Source organism: Salvia hispanica, chromosome 1 (assembly GCF_023119035.1).
Source record: "Salvia hispanica cultivar TCC Black 2014 chromosome 1, UniMelb_Shisp_WGS_1.0, whole genome shotgun sequence".
NCBI classification, from domain to species: Eukaryota; Viridiplantae; Streptophyta; class Magnoliopsida; order Lamiales; family Lamiaceae; genus Salvia; species Salvia hispanica.
In genome coordinates, this window is record NC_062965.1 from 14,383,380 (window position 1) to 14,402,053 (window position 18,674).

General features: G+C 36.9%; 3 protein-coding genes, 1 non-coding gene and 1 pseudogene across 8 annotated transcripts; 2 read left to right on the plus strand and 3 right to left on the minus strand.

Moving 5' to 3' along the window:
• The first annotated feature begins 534 nt into the window (after positions 1-534).
• Positions 535-1,914, plus strand: LOC125187757 (annotated as a pseudogene).
• Positions 1,915-3,779: 1,865 nt separating this feature from the next.
• Positions 3,780-6,329, plus strand: LOC125201291 (serine/threonine-protein kinase AGC1-7-like). Of its 2 annotated transcripts, none has more exons than XM_048099339.1 (4): positions 3,780-4,085; positions 4,219-4,280; positions 4,473-5,146; positions 5,217-6,329. In XM_048099339.1, exons 2-4 carry the CDS (start codon positions 4,272-4,274, stop codon positions 6,088-6,090), a joined length of 1,557 nt encoding a protein of 518 aa, XP_047955296.1. In that variant the 5' UTR covers positions 3,780-4,085; positions 4,219-4,271; the 3' UTR covers positions 6,091-6,329. The 2 variants fall into 2 exon arrangements, with proteins under 2 accessions (XP_047955296.1, XP_047955297.1); XM_048099340.1 differs by having other exon boundaries at positions 3,780-4,051.
• Positions 6,330-6,784: 455 nt separating this feature from the next.
• TRNAN-GUU lies at positions 6,785-6,858 on the minus strand. Its single transcript has one exon. It is a non-coding gene; the product is annotated as a tRNA-Asn (tRNA).
• Positions 6,859-7,249: 391 nt separating this feature from the next.
• Positions 7,250-9,905, minus strand: LOC125202141 (protein SOMBRERO-like). Of its 3 annotated transcripts, none has more exons than XM_048100493.1 (4): positions 9,808-9,905; positions 9,265-9,439; positions 8,204-8,484; positions 7,250-7,820 (listed from the first exon to the last, which is right to left on the minus strand). In XM_048100493.1, the coding sequence occupies exons 2-4, from the start codon at positions 9,434-9,436 to the stop codon at positions 7,524-7,526; spliced, it is 750 nt and encodes a 249-aa protein (XP_047956450.1). In that variant the 5' UTR covers positions 9,437-9,439; positions 9,808-9,905; the 3' UTR covers positions 7,250-7,523. The 3 variants fall into 3 exon arrangements, with proteins under 3 accessions (XP_047956450.1, XP_047956448.1, XP_047956449.1); XM_048100491.1 differs by having other exon boundaries at positions 7,250-7,840; XM_048100492.1 differs by having other exon boundaries at positions 7,250-7,840; positions 9,717-9,849.
• Positions 9,906-12,467: 2,562 nt separating this feature from the next.
• LOC125206188 (ABC transporter D family member 2, chloroplastic-like) lies at positions 12,468-17,960 on the minus strand. Of its 2 annotated transcripts, XM_048105477.1 has the most exons (10): positions 17,703-17,960; positions 17,431-17,617; positions 17,286-17,353; positions 16,466-16,792; positions 16,162-16,326; positions 15,314-15,542; positions 14,827-15,059; positions 14,418-14,742; positions 13,782-14,014; positions 12,468-12,956 (listed from the first exon to the last, which is right to left on the minus strand). In XM_048105477.1, exons 1-10 carry the CDS (start codon positions 17,811-17,813, stop codon positions 12,765-12,767), a joined length of 2,070 nt encoding a protein of 689 aa, XP_047961434.1. In that variant the 5' UTR covers positions 17,814-17,960; the 3' UTR covers positions 12,468-12,764. The 2 variants fall into 2 exon arrangements, with proteins under 2 accessions (XP_047961434.1, XP_047961441.1); XM_048105484.1 differs by lacking the exon at positions 12,468-12,956 and having other exon boundaries at positions 13,964-14,095.
• Positions 17,961-18,674: the final 714 nt, after the last annotated feature.

Genomic DNA, 18,674 nt, shown 5'->3' on the forward strand with positions numbered 1-18,674 from the left:
AATTTCTTGAAATATGAATATGTTTTATTTTGTTTATGCAATTCTTAGATTACCATTTCCTATTTAATCATGTTTGAGTTTAAGTATATATATTAAAATTACTATAATTAAATGTTTTACATTTTGTAATTATAACTATTTTTTATTATTATGTTTTGAATTGGTCATATGCAATTTTACTGCTAGTAGTCTGATTAGCCCACTATGCTAGCCAAAACTCGAACCATTAGGGTTAAAGGGGACATATATAACAAAAATAGGAATTTTAAAACATTATACACCATATACACCATATTTTTTTAATAATCAACCAAAATAAAAAAAAATTCAAAACTATGGAATGTGATTTTTAAATTCTGACTTCTTATTTTAAATATTAATCATGATGGATTACTATGCAATAGCAAATTTTATTTTTATACAGTAATTAATATCATTAAAATAGCAAAGTTATTATGGACACACAAAAAGACTATACTTCCATCCCCTATAAATACATCATCAGTTCATCACAAATAATCAATTACACGTTGAAAATCTAAATCCCTTGTTAAATTTGTAGCCTACACTCATGGACTTGGACTTTTCCTTTCTTCTCTTTCTTACTTCCACTTTTATACTCGTGTTGGCGCTTTTCAAAACCAAGAATCTCCCTCCGGGCCCCCTCCTCTCCGGCCCCACCACGTCCTAGCTAACCTCGCCACCAAACACGGACCCTTGATGCACCTAAAACTCGGCGAAATCTCTGCCCTAGTCGTCTCCTCCCCCGAAACCGCCGAACACTTCCTGAATGCAAACGACACCGTCTTCTCCTCCCGGCCGTCTCTCCTCGCCCCGGAGATCAACTGCTACGGAAACACCGACATCGCCTTTGCCCCATACGGCGACTACTGGCGACAGCTGCGCAAGATCTCACCGCGAAACGCGTGGTGTCGTTCCGGCCGATCCGAGAGGAGGAAGTGTCGAATCTCTGCAAATCGGTGGCTGCGCGCGCCGGAGAAGCGATCAATTTGACGGAAAAGGTCGCCGCCGCGAATTTGAACGTCATGGTTAGGGCGGCGTTTGGGAAGAAGAGCGATGGGGAAGTTTTTGAATTGAATTCGATCATTAAAGAGGCTCAGGAGTTTGTGACTTGCTTCAATGTTGTTGATGTGTATCCGTCGTGGAGATTGCTGAGGGTTTTCAGTGGGATGAGGAGGAAGATTGAGAGACATCATGAGCGATTGGATAGGATATTGGAGAGCATTATTGCAGAGAGGAGAAATGCGAAGGGAAATGATGAACAATAAATAAACAGGATGGCGCTGGAGTTGAGTCATCAACCACAGCTACAGACTGGGCAATGGCAGAGATGCTCAAGAACCCTAGGGTTCTGATGAAGGCACAAGAGGAGGTGAGAGGCGTATTCGATGGCAAAAACCAAGTAGACGAAAGCGGACTTCATGAGCTAAAATACCTCAAATCCGTCATCAAAGAGACTCTCCGGCTGCACCCACCCGGCCCTCTCTTGCTCCCAAGAGAAAGCACAGAGCACTGCGTGATTGGGAAATACCAAATCCCGGCCAAAACATGGGTGCTGGTGAATGCCTGGGCGATCGGAAGGGATCCCAAGCACTGGGAGGATCCAGAGAGGTTTGAACCAGAAAGATTTCTTGGAAAAACAATAGATTTCAAGGCGAAAACGTTCGAATACATCCCTTTTGGTGGTGGAAGGAGGATTTGCCCCGCGATAGGGTTTGGGATTGCGAATGTGGAGCTTCAACTGGCGATGCTTCTCTACCATTTTGATTGGATTCTTCCTGATGGAATCAAACCAGAAGATCTGGATATGATGGAATCGTGGGGTTTGCCGGGGAAGAGGAAATTTGATCTTAGTGTCATTCCTATTGTTAAGAGGCCTTTGTAGCTGAAATTGGGTACGGTTACCCTACTTGTTGGGTGCGGGTACACACAGGTAACCCGTTTCACCACCCCTACTAAAATCCAATACCTCTGTCACTCTAATTCTTCTTAAAACCTTTTCTTCATGGATATTTCTGATTTGAACATCTAATTGTTTGCTGAATTTGCGGTAGAGATCGCCCCACGACGAGGAAGAGGAAAGGTGCCATATCTGGCGATGACAATTACGCTCATGAATGATATTCCTTGAGGGAGAGATGACCCCAATTACCTTTTTGTATTTGGCACTAGAAATTGCTCCCACACATAGGCCCGGTCTGACCAGACATCTCATTAGGGCATTCGACAAGTATGATCAGATGAAGTTATGAATGTTAATTAGATTTATGTTATTTAAATGTTTCATACTCTATATTGATTTAAATTTGTACTCTCTCTCCATCCCAAGGAAGATGACCTATTTCTTGGGCGGCAAGATCATCTTAATCGGGACAAACTAAAAAAGAAAGTGGTTCATCTTTACTGGGACAGAGGTATTTAATGCTATTTAACAAGTTAGAACTAGAAACTAAGTTTATGAGTTTTAGAGACTAAGACGCAATTTTCTCCTGCAAGTTTCTTAGTCTCCTGAAGCGGATGATTTCTGCCTTATATATAACAACTCTCTTTTATGTCCCTATTCCGTCGCAATCCATATTATGTTCGTTAGTATTTACTCTTCTCGCATGTAGTTCGAAGAAACATTGATCAGTAAATGGGTATTTTGCTATTGGCATGCCACGTGTAATTAAATCATTATTATTTGTTCATTAGTTAGTACTCCCTCGGTCCAAGGTATTTTGATAAGGACGCTATTTCGGTATTTTGCACCGGCTCTTTGAAAAAAGTGGGTAAAATATGAGAGAAAAACTTTCTAGTTTTACAAATTTGACTATTTTTTTTGGACATCCCAAAATGAAAAATTGAGATTATTTTTCACGACAGAGGAATTATTATTTGAATAAAATATATATGGAAAAATATTTGGAAATTTTGGAATTTATTTATAATCTAGAAAAGGCACTCCTATATGAGTCATTCATATTATATTAAAAAATTACTTCTAATCACATATTAAGGGTATATTAGCAGTAAAATTATTGAACTATTTCCAATATACTACCTCCATCCCACAATATGAGTCACATTTAGTGCGGGCACATATTTTAAGAAATGTAAAGAAAAGTGGGTTGAATAAGTTAGTGGACTATGAGTCTCACTTATATAAAGTAGTTTTATAATTAAATATGAGTGGAATAAGCCGGTGGAATGTGAGGCCTATTTATCATTTGTGATAAAAGTGAAATGTGACTCTTATTGTGGAACGAACCGAAATGAGAAAATGTAACTCTTATTATATAGGACGTAGGTAGTATTATAGTATGTAATGGTGATATACTCATGCTACAAAGAAACAACTTACTTTAATCATAATTTCCCTTGATCTCATAAAAATATGGGCGGATGAAATGGCAAGGGAATTAAGATAAAATTGGTAAAGTAAGAGATAAGAGGAAAATGACAATTAGAGTAATATTAGTGGATAGTGAGACTCATATTATTATTAGTGTATTGAGGTAGTATAAGTTGCAAATAACTTGATGTATAGATATAATATATTAAGATAAATTTTCATAAATGAAATGTCCATATTCTTACGGCGGACGAAAATAGAAATTGCAAATAGTTATGAGACGGACGGAGTAAGTAAAAAAGATAAGGAGTCCGAAACAGCAATATTCAAAATACATGGAGCTGAAATGGATTCTGGAAAAGAACTGAGGCCGAAACGAGAATATGAAGAAATATTTCCCACCACTATTTCGGAGATTGAAGCGGCGATTCTCCCGTATCCCTCAATCCTTCCCTCACCGCTGCTCTCCTTTCCCTCTCTTCATCTCTCTCCAAATTTAAGCAATTTCTTCAGATCACATATAAATGGATATTCCGTTTTTATTCCACCTTAATCTCCTCCTCTTTTCAAGTCCCCAGATTGTTGTCCACAACAACCGCTTTAATCGCGAAAACCACAATCCATCACGATTAGAGCTAAAGGAGTTTCTTAAAGCGACGTTTAATCCGACGAAATTGATTGTCCAATTATCATTTAGTAAGTTGATTAATTGGCGCAAGTTATTGAAGAGGTATGGATTTTCACGTTAGATATTGCAATTTGTTAGGGATTTCGGTTGCAAATTGCATGAATAGAGGATCATAATCTGCTCATGTTTGACCAACCACAATAAATTGATTTTTTGCTCTGTTTTTGTTTTTCAGATTTTTGTCCGTGCAAAGAAAGCTGGTGAATCCCTTTATCCCAAGGCGGAAACATGAATGAGGTTAGTATATACTCCACAATACATCTATTTTGATCATATAATGATTCTAGCTATGTTGAAATTTGAAGATTTGGAAAGAGATGGATGTGTTTGATGTTTTTACTGTTTATTGTATACCTGATTTAATTTCATTTTTGGCTGGCAAAAACTGCATTTCAGTGTAGATTTGAATGATTTATGGTTGAATTGCAGACGAACCCCTCTGATGAAAAGACAGAGCAAGATCCATCTGAGGGTTTGAAGACGAATTCAGAGCCCAAGGCGAAGAAAGGAGGTCATTCTGGCCGTGTTGTGCCCAGTGAATCCCTAACTGTGCCTCCAAGCTCTTATGGTCATGGAAATCCAATGGCGGCCCCGGGCCCTGGGAATCAGTCGGGTACAATGGTGCCGTCGCCTAATTCAAAGTCGACTATGAGCCAGGGATGGAACGCTAGTGCTCGAAGCGATAGTATGGATGGTTCCTGTGCGCCTCTCAGGCCCCACACCGGTGGCGATGTTCGTTGGGATGCCATCACTTCGTCATCCTCCAAAGACTCCCCGCTTGGTCTGACCAACTTTCGACTGCTCAAGAGGCTCGGGTATGGAGACATCGGGAGTGTTTACCTTGTCGAACTGCGAGGGACGAGTGCCTTCTTTGCCATGAAGGTTATGGATAAAAGCTCTCTAGCTAGTAGAAACAAACTGCTTCGAGCTCAAACGGAGAGGGAGATTCTTGGCCTTCTCGACCACCCCTTTTTACCCACCTTGTATACGTATTTTGAGACGGAGAAGTTCTATTGCTTGGTGATGGAGTTCTGCAGTGGAGGCAACCTTCATTCTCTCAGGCAGAAGCAGCCCGCCAAGCATTTCACAGAGGAAGCTTCTAGGTTGTGTTTCAACTTCCTACTTTATATGCTCTCTATCAAAATGTGTATTGGAAAATTAGTGTTTGTGCAGATTTTACGCATCAGAGGTGTTGTTGGCGCTCGAGTATCTGCATATGCTGGGAATCGTTTACAGGGACCTAAAGCCGGAGAATGTGCTTGTGAGAGAAGAGGGCCACATCATGCTATCCGACTTTGACCTCTCACTCCGCTGCTCTGTCTCTCCCACTCTGGTGAAGTCCTCATCCACTCATGACGCGAGCACTGCAGATGCTGCTGCTAATGGCAGCATCTTGAACGATGAGAACGCTGTGCGTGGCTGTGCTCAGCCCTCATCCTTCTTCCCGCGCCTCCTGCCTAAGAAGAACCGCAAATCAAAATCAGACTTTGGGCTGGGGAACAACATGAATGGGCTCCCTGAGCTGATGGCAGAGCCAACGAACGTACGCTCCATGTCTTTTGTGGGGACGCACGAGTATCTAGCTCCGGAGATCATCCGGGGAGAGGGGCACGGGAGTGCAGTGGATTGGTGGACTTTTGGGATATTCTTGTATGAGCTCCTGCACGGGACAACGCCTTTCAAGGGGGATGGGAACCGTGCGACGCTGTTCAATGTGGTGGGGCAGGCGTTGAAGTTCCCGGATACTTCGCAGGCAAGTGCTACGGCAAAGGACCTCATAAAGGGGCTGTTGGTGAAGGAGCCACAGAAGAGGATTGCATACAAGAGGGGCGCCACCGAGATCAAGCAGCATCCGTTCTTCGAAGGGGTGAATTGGGCTCTGGTGAGAAGCGGGGCGCCGCCGTATGTCCCGGAACCTGTGGACTTTGGGCAGTTTGCCTCTAAGGATGCAAAGCAATCTACAGACAAGAAGGCTCCGGAGGTGGGGCAGGACAAGAACAAAACAAGCTCTTATGATTCTTCTTATGTTGAGTTTGAGTACTTCTAAGTCTTATTGTTGTGTTACTCTTACTGAATTGGACTATATTATTTATCTCAAATTAATTGGATAATACCATTGTAACAATAGGAGATAGGAAGTAGAGTTTGATTATTGATCAAGCATACCTTGAATTAGTGAGATGGGTAGGGAAGTAGAGGATCTCATCTCCTCCAAATGACTTTCAGTTTTGTTGCTAGCATTTTAAGTTTTAACACAACCAGTATCTAAGTTGATGTAGTAATATATTTTTGCATTGGTGTGCTTTAACAATATAAAAATGATTTTGTAAATATTAAGAGTATAGTATATTTTTCGTTATGTCTATGTCTTAAATGTAATACATTTTGGTAAATTATTAAGCAAATGAACTTTTATTACTAGATATTAGTAGGTTAAAAAATGGAATATAATACAGATACGTTTGTTAATATATAAATGTTCAATGAACCAACACACTCGAACAACAATGTCGTTGATAAAAAACAAAATTCAATACATAAAGGGAGAAAAATGAAAAATTTGCAGATAAAATAGTTGAACTAAAAAAGCGATAAATAAATTAAAGAACCAAAATTAGAAATTTAAATCAGAAATTAATTCAATGACCGAAAATCGAAACAAATTAAAATACGATAATAAAAAACAATTCAATAAGTAAAACTAAGAAAATAAATTATAAATAAAAAACAAAAATAGAACCCGCTAGAAGGAGGGCTTGAACCTCCGACCTTGTGGTTAACAGCCACACGCTCTAACCAACTGAGCTATTCCAGCTTATGCTTCTATTTTTCTTAATTTATTTTATAATAGTCTATCAAGTCATATTCAACAGGTCACAACAGTCAAACGGACTTTAAATGAAAACAATAATCTATATGTATATGAGTTTCAAAGCTCGGTGAAACTCATAGTAGCTAAACCTCAATTTTTACTTTCTAGCTCAATTTTCAATTTCCTCTTCCACTTTAGAAATTCATACAGACATTGCATAGTAACAAATAGAACGATTGAGATTGCTTTTTAATGTACACAAGGGGTACAAAAGTGTTTATTTCGTCATTCTATTTGTTACAAAATTTAAATGTTGTACTAAAATACATATATGTAAAATTTATACTCTAACCGTTGGATTTCCATCATATCAGCAATATTTTAGCTAATGAAAAAAACAAAAGAAATTAATTAATTATAACTAAAAATTGGCATCATCAGTATATATAATTCCATAGATACCAAAACATGCATTAGACGATAAAAAACTGGGAATTTTATCATTTATCAATCTAACATGCATCATCACAACATACGAAAACGTTTGATCCAACAAATCCTCCTACTTGGGAAACTTGGAGAAATCGTGCTCGAGCCCGTGATAGGGGAACGAAACCCGGTGGCTCACCGGAACCATATCGGCCACATGCCCAAAATGCTGGGCTTTGCTAATGTGGTCCGTGTTGAGCAGCTTGTCGAGAAACGACCAGTCGCCGGGCTGCTGAATGAACGAAGGCCCGCCCGGCCCTGATGGCGCGAACGAGGAGGGAGCGGCGGCTTGTTCTGGGCTGAATAATTGGGGGAGATGCATTGAGTTGTTGAATGTGAGATTGTGGGGGTGTTGCTGCAAGGTACAACCATTTACTGCGTCCGGATGGAAAGGTACCATCGGCTCTTCGTGCTCGACCTGGTCCGGGTCCGGGTGGAACCCTCGGCCTCGGGTTAGGTTTTTCTTCTTGAAAACCCTACAGATCACCCATCCATCCTAATGTTTTCCAAAGTGTACAATTAATTAATAATAATGCGTGCGTGTTGACAAATGAAACAAACAAATCTTATATATTCCATTCGTCTAGCAAAATTTGTCACATTTTGACTTGTCATGTGTTTTAAGAAATGTCATGGAAAGTGAGTTGAAAAGTTAGTGGAACGTGATAAAATTGTGAGTGAGAATGAGTTAGTTAAATGTGTGGCTCACTGCCAAAAAAAAAAAGAGAGAAATGTGATAAATTCTATAGGATGGATAGAAATGGAAATATGTGACGAACTTTCTTGGACAGAGGGGCAAGAACTATTTCATTGATCATTAGTTAATTGATTTTAAGATGAAACTTTTATGAATACATACTTGGATTTGGTGAGGAGTGTTTTGGTCGTGTAGACGGTATTCGTGCATGATCCAATCGGTCTTGTGGCCGTGAGGGGCCCGGCCCGTGTAGAAGACTAGGGTTTTCCTCATCCCGACCGATCTGGCTGAGCTGGTCATGTGGATTGGCTTGTCTCTGCCGGTGGCCTTCCAGAAACCGGCGGCTGTGGCGCGGTTCGTACGTGTCCCGGTCGGGTACTTTTTGTCCTTATGGCTGAACAAGTACCATTCGTTTTGTGGACCCGACCCGATCCTACATTTCTCTGCCAATCCATTTATTTAAAATCAAATTAATTCTTTGCACATATATGCATACATTAACAAGGATATTTTCAATCAAATATATCCATTAAATATAAAAGTTCATATCCATAATCAAGACTAGCAAACAAAATATAAAGATTAATTAAAAATTTGCTTAATGGAATTCATTAATTGTTGTTGTAATTTTATAAACTCAGAAGTATAGTGCATCACATATTCACGAAGTGTCATAGGATGCTTTTAAGAAATTTTCAGTCAACATTTTCCTCGATGGATTCAAATTCTAAATCACATTAATTGTGTAGTTTAAAGATATGATTAGTACTATACGAACTCCATTGAAATAAAATAATTGTGATTTTATGGGATCCAGTGATTTTTTCCACTTTCTTTTACCATGGAAGTCATAAATTGATTTTGCTCCCTGTTTACTTTTATACATTCTAGGATTCATCAAGATCGTTTAGTAATTAATTAATCTGCCAAACTTAATTATTCTTGCTAATGTTCTTATTCCCCCAACGTGATTAATTAAAGCAATAAACATTTGAAATGAGTCCATGTTCAAGTTTAATTATTCTACATTTTACATTATCATTTAAAACATTTGATCTGTACATAGCAAATCAAATCTATCAGAGAATGCAAGGAAATATTCAATATTATCATCTATATATGAAAAACACTAAAAAGAAGTAAAATTACATATTGAAAAGACTCTTGATTAAACATGATATATGCAGAGAGTAAATGAATTAAGTAAAGGAAGAAATGCTAACCTTTGAGGTCCCATGGCTCAAGTTTGTTGAGATCGACTTCTCGAATAACATCGAAGTCGATAGGTTCAAAGGACACCTTCTTCTTGAGGTAATAAAACAGTAATTCTTCATCTGTTGGATGGAATCTGAATCCTGGTGGAACTGATAGAGCTCCATTTCCACCTCCCATCATATTCTGATTCATCAAATAACATATGTAGCAAAATCAAATCACATGCACATTATACACATTGCACTTTCTTTTGCAAGTTTTCAATCCTTTTATATCTTTCTGTGTGAGTGAAAAGTAGAACTCATATATGTTTCCAACAAAGAAAACCCTAGAAATTTAAGTGCTAAAAAAGATCCAAATATGAAAACAATATGCAACTTCAAATAAGGAAATTAAACTGATTTTCAAGGAAACCCTAATGAAAAGGCACCAAACTTTCATGAGCAAACTGAAATTTTACATCTCTCTGCAGTTATGCAAGCAAGGAACACATGTTCTTGGTGGAGGGAAGAACATAAACACCGAGAAGGAGAAGAAGAGAGGAAGCAAACCTAGTTTAGGGTTGGGAAATTGTGTTGAGTTGAGTGTTTGCAAAGAAAAAAGAAGACAAATAGAAGAGGCAAAGTGAGGAAGCAGGTGGAAAGTTTTGCTCAAATTCTGCGGTTTGAGAGCACACAAATCGATGGTCGTTAAAAGGAGTGACTCCAAGGCCAAGGTAAGATCAACATTATTGAGAAGAAAATATATTCAAAATAAAAAAAAAATCATAAATAGAAGAAATAAAATTAAATAAGTAGTACTATAGTACTTTTTTTCATCCACTAGTGTTCGAGCACTTCTTTAGTATGGAGATTAAGGAATTCATATTTAATGGATTAAGTAGAGTGAGAATAAAATAGAGAAAAAATTAAGTAGAAGAGGTACGATAGAATAAAGTAAGGGGGTGTGATTAATTGCTAATTTTTTTAAGTTGCTAACTTGCTAATTCATCAACGCAATGTATTAAAAGTCAACACGATGACATTAAAATGTCAACACATGATTTTGTTGAACTTCAATATAATGTGTTGATATTATGTGTTGACATTTTAATGTCACCGTGTTGACATTTTTAATACACTGCATTGATGAGTTAGCAGAGTTAGCAACTTAAATAGTTAGCAATATAACGCACCCTATAAAGTAAGAGAGTATATAAAGTAGGAGAGTGAAATTAGAACTACAAATAACTTATAACAGTATATTTTAAGGACACAAAACTTGAATCGCAATTACTAGTGTTTGAATTTTTTTTTAAATAATCAAAATTTAGGACGCAAAAGAAAGTATCCCTAAGTTGAGGACAAAGTATCTTAATCTTTTTGTTTTTTTAAGAAACTTCTATTTATATCCTTAATCTTAGTTAAGACACCAACAATAAGAATTCATGATGAAGTGTTGGTGATATAATTTGACGTACAAATTAACATCCTTAATAACATTAAAAAATATCTTTAGCCGTCCTTTTGTTGTAGTGAGATAAAATGAGACAACTGAAAAAAATATGATCAGAAGGTAATGAGGGAGAGAGAGAGAGGGAGTACATATATATAAACATGGTAATTATTTGGTTAAACTAGCTAGATAAATAAATTGTGGGAGGTATAAATTATGTTAGTGCATGCAAAGAGGATTTGTGAACGTGTGAATAATGAAATTAGTGTAAATATAAAGGTGGGAAAATGTCGTTGAATGGGAAACCTTATTCCACGTTTAATTGATCAAAATCAGCATTACTGTCAATTATTTCTTTTTCTCAGTCAAAACTATCATCTTCTGTCACTTTCATTTTATTATTACTACTATTTTGTATGAATGCAATATGTCCACATTATTCACTAATTTGCTCGTGGAGCCATCCGAGTCAAAACAAGAATGAATGACTTAAATTCCTTAATTTTCCATTACTCTCGAAAATCTAATTAATGTGTAGTACATTGCAACTATATAAATGTCTGAAAAAAGGGGTATGTGTTTTGTTCCTTTCTGGTCAAGAGAATTGAAATTGTGTTTAGTGTCGCTTGTATATGTATTAAAAAGTGAAATCTCATGTTAAAAGGGGGGAGAAGTCTTCAGTCATCACATTGATCGCCGATTAAGTTATTATAATATTTAATTTAATATTTTAATAATAGTAATAATATGGTATATGTTGTAGATTTAACAAGTGTGGCATGCGATATTATTTACTATTAAAGAGGTGTGGGTTAATACAACAAAAACATAAACAATTACTCCCTCTCCGTCCCTGAAATTTTGTCATATTTTTCCATTTCCGTCAGTCCCACAAAATTTGTCGCATTTCACTTTTTACCATTTTTTGTAGTAGACCCCACATTTCACTCACATTTTATTATAAAACTAATACTTTAAAATGAGGAATAACATCCTACCAACTTTTCCAATCCACTTTACATTACATTTTTTAAAACTCGTGCTCGGTCAAAGTGTGACAAAATTTAAGGGACGGAAGGAGTATAATTTTGCTTTTATATCAAAAATATTTTTTAACCACTAAATCTAATCCAGCTTTTTAAATTCGAATCCTATGATTGTGCGTTTAAAGTTTAATTACAATCGTATATTATGAGTATTGTTTTGATATGTAGAATGGAAAAGAAAATGAAAATGAGTTATATTATCCAGTTAATGACAGTCCCTATGGCACGTGAGGGAAGCATGAAAATAGGAACGCAAACTCCGTGGACTTATATACTACGTTAAGTTCATTTATTTATTTCTACTTAAATTACGCCACCCTACCTGCTCTCTATCACCTTATACTATTTCACTAAATCATTTCTTTCCCATTCTTTTAAGGATAATAGCCGAAAAAATCATGAAGTTTGGACACGTTTAGGTATTTCCCGTGAACTTTAAAATAGTGAATTATATCACAAATTTATGCGAGTTGTATAATTTTCCCAACCCGACCCTGAGTTTTTCCGGTAAAATTGGTCTAATGTGGCTCATGTGAAAACACTACATATTTTTAATGAATTTAATGGGTAATTAGAGTATTAGTCATCCTTTGAAATTAAAATGGATTTAGCAAATCAAGAAAATAATAGTAGTGGTGCCGTCGCCTTCACGAACACTTGAAAGATAATGAACAATGAATGTAACTAATAAATTGCATGTGAATCAGTGCATTGATTGGGAGATTCCATAATTAAGTTTCACGGGATGAGTGAAACTCCAGGTAATGAGAAACTTCTATTCTTCAACCAAACAATATACTAATACCAACTTACACATTTTTTCACACCCTCAATTTCAAATATAATACTAGTACTAATACACATGCATGGATCATTTCATTTCCCCCTACACCTTTTTTTTAATAATCTGGATATGATTTCTATGTGGGCATGTATTACTGGCATAACTAGAAATGCAATTAAGGTTCCCCATTTTGAAAGATTGCAAGAGGTTTGAATTGTTTACTTGGGGCCTTTGGTTGTCATGTTCATACTTGATTGAGCTTCGTTTTACTTTTTGGATCCCTATTCAGGGGCTCAAAGCGCCAGTTCGGTCCGCTGTCTGCTGGTTCCAACGGGGATATGTGTAAGACATTCTTATGGTGTTCGTAGAGAGTCCGTCTGTGGCCAATGCTTACGAAAGTGATCCCTGAAGCTTCAATTAGCTGATACAGATGTGCCTGTAGACACAAGTTGTGTACATAAGATAACAGCTATACACACGGCTGATGTCCCGGTTAATTCTAAATCTAGACCAGTTAGAACAAAAACAATCATATCATGTTGTATTAAGATGACACTGGTACCACTTCCAGCTAATAAACAGCAGTCTCAAACACAAAATAACTGCACTCTTAAGGAAGGGGAACATGAAAAGTACTTGACTATCAATGCATGTAACTTATGATTTAAGACTCTTAAACAATAACAAAGTACATACATATGCAGCAAGAACTTAATGTGCTTGGGAAATGGGAATTAAGCAGAAATAATTTGCATAAGTGATTGCTTATAGAGATGGACCTCCCCTACAACACATAGTAATCCCTTAATTAGTTTAAGAGTTATGATCATTATGTTTTTTGCGTGATGCATAGATAATTAAAATGGAGTAATATGACATGTATATTCTTTTGGTTAATAAGACCTCAACATAAAGGAAAGAGTTCATAGTTTATGAATTAGATTGTTGAAGTTGAATGAATTTTATTTAATTTGAAATATATCATACATCCGTTTTATAAACTAGTAACTTATTAATTTAATCAGTCAATAAATATATATATATCTATATTAGTTGATGGATTTTGAGCATTCCTGTGATTATGAATTTAATGGAGATTGTTCTATAGTGAACCACATAATGTTTGAACAGGAGTATAACAAAATGACCACAATCCTCGTAACATTTCAAATGGGACTAGCATTAGAGGGAACCCAGCAAGTATGAATTTAGAAATATTAATTACATCTGAAGGAGACCAAAGAAGAAAACTGTTATGTACCTCATTGGCTTCATCGAGAGCACTAGTCGATTCATCCAATAAAACCAAATTTGGCTTTGAAAGCAACAAGCGAGCATATGCTAGGCGTTGCTGCTCACCAATGGAGAGAACACTAGACCACTCATATGTACTGTCCAGACTAAATCGTGATAATATATAGCTAAGTCGAACATCTTCAAGAACTTGAATTAGATCATCAGTTGAAGGCATCTCTGCCCTAGCATCCATATTTCCTGATTCATGCAATCCTTCTCTAGTTAAATACTCACAAAGCTCTTTTCATGGATGCATTCAACACTGGTCAATATCTGCTACTGTCCACACAAAATTATGAACATACATTATTTGGATAAGGTTTTTAAGTTTTTTTTTTTCTAAATGCAACAGGAAATTCCGCCTGGTAAAGAGCTAATATGATTGGACCAGTTTTAGGTAGCACTAATTCCATTTCATGGTTAGATCCATAATATTGGAAGCTAGAGATATCAGGCCACATGCTTATGTTGAAACAAGAAACTAAATTATTAATAAGAAATTTCGTCATGCTTAGCTTAGCCAACAAGCCCTTAATGTATTCACCTGAGACATTTTATACAAGCAATTATCACGGAGTGGTAGCACAAAAAAAAATTGTACCATTTGAATTAGCACTGTCTGAATTGGGTGTTGTGGTATCACTCCAGGTAGGATAAAGCAACTGTTGACGAAGTGTTCCCAACACCATATATGGCTTCTGAGGAAGGAAAAATACACCTCTTGCATTTCTCTTTTCAAGTATATTCCACTCAGGCTTCATCTTATCCACTACAGTTATTTCAGAAGAAGCAACATTTATAGGAAGGCACGGTGAAGAATCCTTCGCATTTCTGTCATAGAATTTTATTGTTCCCTTCCCTAAGCTCCACAGTCCAGCAATAGCTTTTAGTAGCGAAGTTTTACCACTTCCACTAGGCCCTGTAATCTGTTATTAGTGCAGTAATCAGACCATCCACTCATTCTACACATCTTAAGACCGCAGCTAACAATGAAAGTAAAAAATAATTACCAGAAGATGTTCTTTCTCAAAGATCTCCAGAGACAAGTCCCTAATAAGAGTAGCTTTACTTGGAGTCAAAAGAGTCACATTCTCAAGCATTAGTAACTCCCGACCTCTTCCAGGGGGCATAGATGCATTAGATGCACAAGAATCATTTATATTGCAAAACTCGCGAACAATTTCTTCAGTAGGGTCAGCCACGGTTATAGTCTCACTCTTACTTAAAAGATCATCAAATTCACCTGAAATGTGAATTTTTTTTAAGAAATTAGCATAAATTCACAGGCATAAATGCCAGCAGCAGTTGACAAGAACACCAAATAATGGTTTTCCAATATGCTGAAGAGGAGATCCCAATTTAGCACTACCAAATTCTAAACATGCATGGGTTTGATGATTGGAGTTCAATTACTCATGGTACTTATATGATGGTATGTTATTTCAGTTGCAATTGATGTTATAAGGCATTATTTTATGTGGCAAAAAGAATATGTACCTAGTCGATCTATGACAGCAGAAAAGGCACTGATAGCCTGAAATTGGTAAATAATAAGTGAAACATCTCCAAGTATGTGATTGAAAGCAGACACAGACTGATTTATGACTCCAAATTCAATTTTTCCAGAAAAGTACATAGGTGCAACAACTGCTGCTGGAAGAATCTGGATCAGGTACCGGTAACCACTAGTGAAGAAGTCCAGATTTCTGGAAGATAACAATAATTTCTGTAAATTTAAAAAGGTGAAAATTAAAAAACTTGTAGAATCGTAACCAATTATGACATGCTCCAAAGATGGGAAAGAAATCAAATCAATGTTGTTTTAAACTTTTAATGGTCAGCGTGACAGTGCATTAGCAATAGTGCAATACTAATAGGATATTTTCATTCTGGTGTTCTTTCTGCTTTCAGCATGCATCCATTTGCTTCTTTCCTACTCTCTGAAGAACCAGACAAACATTAGCCAGTTGACACAGCAATTTGTCTTATGTAGTGAGTTTCAATAATATAAAAACTTAAACACTTGAATTCAGAGGTCAACGCAGGGAATGATCCAAGGTGCAATGGTATATCAATATGGCTGCATTTGCATATTCAGGATTATCTGTTTATTTGGTTTTCTATAGAAGACTATGCTAGAGTCAAAGTCACAGATTTTGATGAAGCAGTCTTTCCCTAACCCTTGAGTAGAAAATTAATAGGACTACAACAAACAAAGAACCCACATTGCAACTCATTAGAAGGAAGAAGGAAGAAGAATCTATAGGTGTAATAGCCCAAAAGGACACAGAATGACAGAATTTCAAAGTTTATGTTTAGAGGAATTAATTGAAAACTTTCCATACACTTTGATTTTCAAATGCACTGCTAAATCGCTTCAGCAGTAATAGGATCTCGTTTTCCTCGCCACCATAAAAGGCAATGGACTCAGCATTTTCTCTAACCCGGACAAGTCCATATCTGAAATCTGCTTCTTTCTTCTCTTGCAGGAAGTTCAGAGTGACCAAGTCCTAAGGAAAGACAGTTCTTATTGTTACGAAGAAAATTAAAGCACTGAAACTAAAAGGGCATAGGAATTATAAGGATGCAAGCTCAACAAATCAGTTCTAATAACTACTTGTGATTGCAGAGGAAAAATGAGAAAGTTACCCTCCCAAGGTACATACTGATAGCTGTTCCACCAAGCGAGTATGCAAGGAGTACAGCAAAAAGCGGTGGATAAATGCTGTACAAAATATTACTGAAAGATATCAAGTCCACGATAGCATTGAACAGCATCAAGGAAAATGCAAGAGCTGTCCCGGTGAAAGCACTCAAATCGTCAACAATCCGCTGGTCAGGATTATCAATTATTGACTGAGATTGTATTTTATAGAACATCTGATTCTTCATATACCGATCCATATAAAAACTTGTCATCCAAGATCTCCATCTCAAAGAAAGAGTATCCTTCGCATAATCTCTCAAAACAAAAACCTGAAACAGTAGCAAATTTAATAGGGATAACACAAACTGAACAGAATTCCAACACCGTGACCATTATACATGGAGAGGGGATAACAGAACTTAGGAAGCACTCCTGACTCAAAAATACAGACTCATAATTTGATAAAGAGCTGGAAGCAATCACTAGAGAAACACACTGTCTTGCTTGTAGATAAATGGTAAAGTGCGTGAATTTGAATTCAAGTACATAAATGGTTCAACCATTCTCATAGTGGTAAGATGAATGCACATTATCATTTTAGTAGTCTAGGTTCACCCAGCAGTTGCTCAATTGCCTTCTACACTGCAATCATATAATCAAATACAAGCAAAAAAAATATGCATGGACAATTCACCTACATCTCTTGGCAATAACTCAGAATATTGTACTCGATGTGAAATACTATGTATGTTGACACTTCCAAATAAGATAGAAAAGACTTAAGAATGATCAATACCTAAAAAAAAGGGGGATTGTGCTCACCGGAATTCCACCAGCAAATGCCGCCAGGTAGTACACTAACTGCTTGGTGAACCGTTCCTGATCCTTGTCTTCCACAAATCGAAAAGTGTCACTCTCATCAACAAATCAAACAACAACAATTAGATAAAAAAAGAAAAAATCATACCGGCGAGGGCGTTAAAGAAGTCGCGGCCGAGGAAATTGAAGCCGACGCTTATCGCAGAAGTTCCTAAGGTGAGAGCAAAAACGGTGGCGAGCCGCCACCTGGCCGCGGCTCTATCGTCAGAGAACCAATACGGCGCAGCCACTCTCCAAAACCTTTGAGCTAAATTCTGCACATCTGGAGGCTTCCTCTGGAGATCGATTGTAACACAAACAGTTCAATTTTCACTCAAACTAATGCGAACAATAATAGTAGTGGTAAGTATCTAACGCAACCTCATTGGATTGCTGCGGCGGAACCGAAGACGAACTCGCGACGGAAACTGAAAACGACGTGCGGTTACGCTTTTTCCTTCTCGAATAGACGAGCATTGAAGCGTTAGGCATTAGTGCGAAATGGTGTGTTTCAATTGGTAGCCATGGCAGCCGCTTCTAAGTGCTGCTTTCACCGTGGAAATTTTGCACCAGCAGGTAGGTCGGGAAGTGAAGTCCGATCATTTTTCCGACGCATCCCAGTTTTGTTACCGATGTTAATCTGGCCAACTCTGTTTGTCGGGTTATGCGATTATTATTGGCCATCAGTTTTTTAACTTTTTGGATTATAAATTATTTGTTTTTAATTTTAAACTCTCAATTTTTGGACTTACTGATCACACTTCAGGAATTTCACTACTCCTATAATTTTTTAACTAATAGTATTAAAAATTTTAATCTTTCATAAATGTGTATACAAATAAATACTATTATATGCCATGCCAACTTAATCTAAGGGTGACAATTTTTGACACGACAAGAATCTGCACGAAATTCTAAAATTTTGGGTTTGGGTCGAGCCTTATTGGATCCGTGTCCTTATCAGGTTGACCCGTTAAACCCGATAATTTCGGGTTGGATGCGGATAACTCATTAAGAAATAATATTATTATTTTTATTATTATTTACAAAAATATAATTTATTTTAATTTTTTAATTTATTATAAATCAAGTTTAAATTGTAGTATAAAACAGATTTTAATCGTGTAAATTAGGTTAAAAATAAGGTTTAATCATGTAATATCAGGTTCGTGTCATTATCGTGTCATGTCAACCCAAATTATATCGTGTTATTAACAGGTTCGTGTCGAATGCAGGTCGTGTTCGGGTTTAAAGGTAGCATGTTGGGTTCGTGTTAGGATTTATAGTTTTCTTAACAGATCGAGTTCGGATTAGACCTTACTGGGTTGAGTCGATATCAGATTGACCCAATAA

What these genes read in the sequence shown, in the direction of transcription:
- LOC125201291 (XM_048099339.1), top strand. An exon ending in TTCACAGAGGAAGCTTCTAG is followed by an intron (nt 5,147 to 5,216) that starts GTTGTGTTTCAA and finishes GTGTTTGTGCAG; the next exon opens with ATTTTACGCATCAGAGGTGT.
- LOC125202141 (XM_048100491.1), bottom strand. Translation starts at nt 9,436, where the DNA reads ATGATGGGAGGTGGAAATGGAGCTCTATCAGTTCCACCAGGATTCAGA. An exon ending in TGAGCCATGGGACCTCAAAG is followed by an intron (nt 8,485 to 9,264) that starts GTTAGCATTTCT and finishes ATGGATTGGCAG; the next exon opens with AGAAATGTAGGATCGGGTCG. An exon ending in ACACTCCTCACCAAATCCAA is followed by an intron (nt 7,841 to 8,203) that starts GTATGTATTCAT and finishes GGAAAACATTAG; the next exon opens with GATGGATGGGTGATCTGTAG.
- LOC125206188 (XM_048105477.1), bottom strand. Translation starts at nt 17,813, where the DNA reads ATGCCTAACGCTTCAATGCTCGTCTATTCGAGAAGGAAAAAGCGTAAC. An exon ending in CATTTGCTGGTGGAATTCCG is followed by an intron (nt 16,793 to 17,285) that starts GTGAGCACAATC and finishes CTACTGTTTCAG; the next exon opens with GTTTTTGTTTTGAGAGATTA. An exon ending in GTGCATTTGAAAATCAAAGT is followed by an intron (nt 15,543 to 16,161) that starts GTATGGAAAGTT and finishes TTAAATTTACAG; the next exon opens with AAATTATTGTTATCTTCCAG.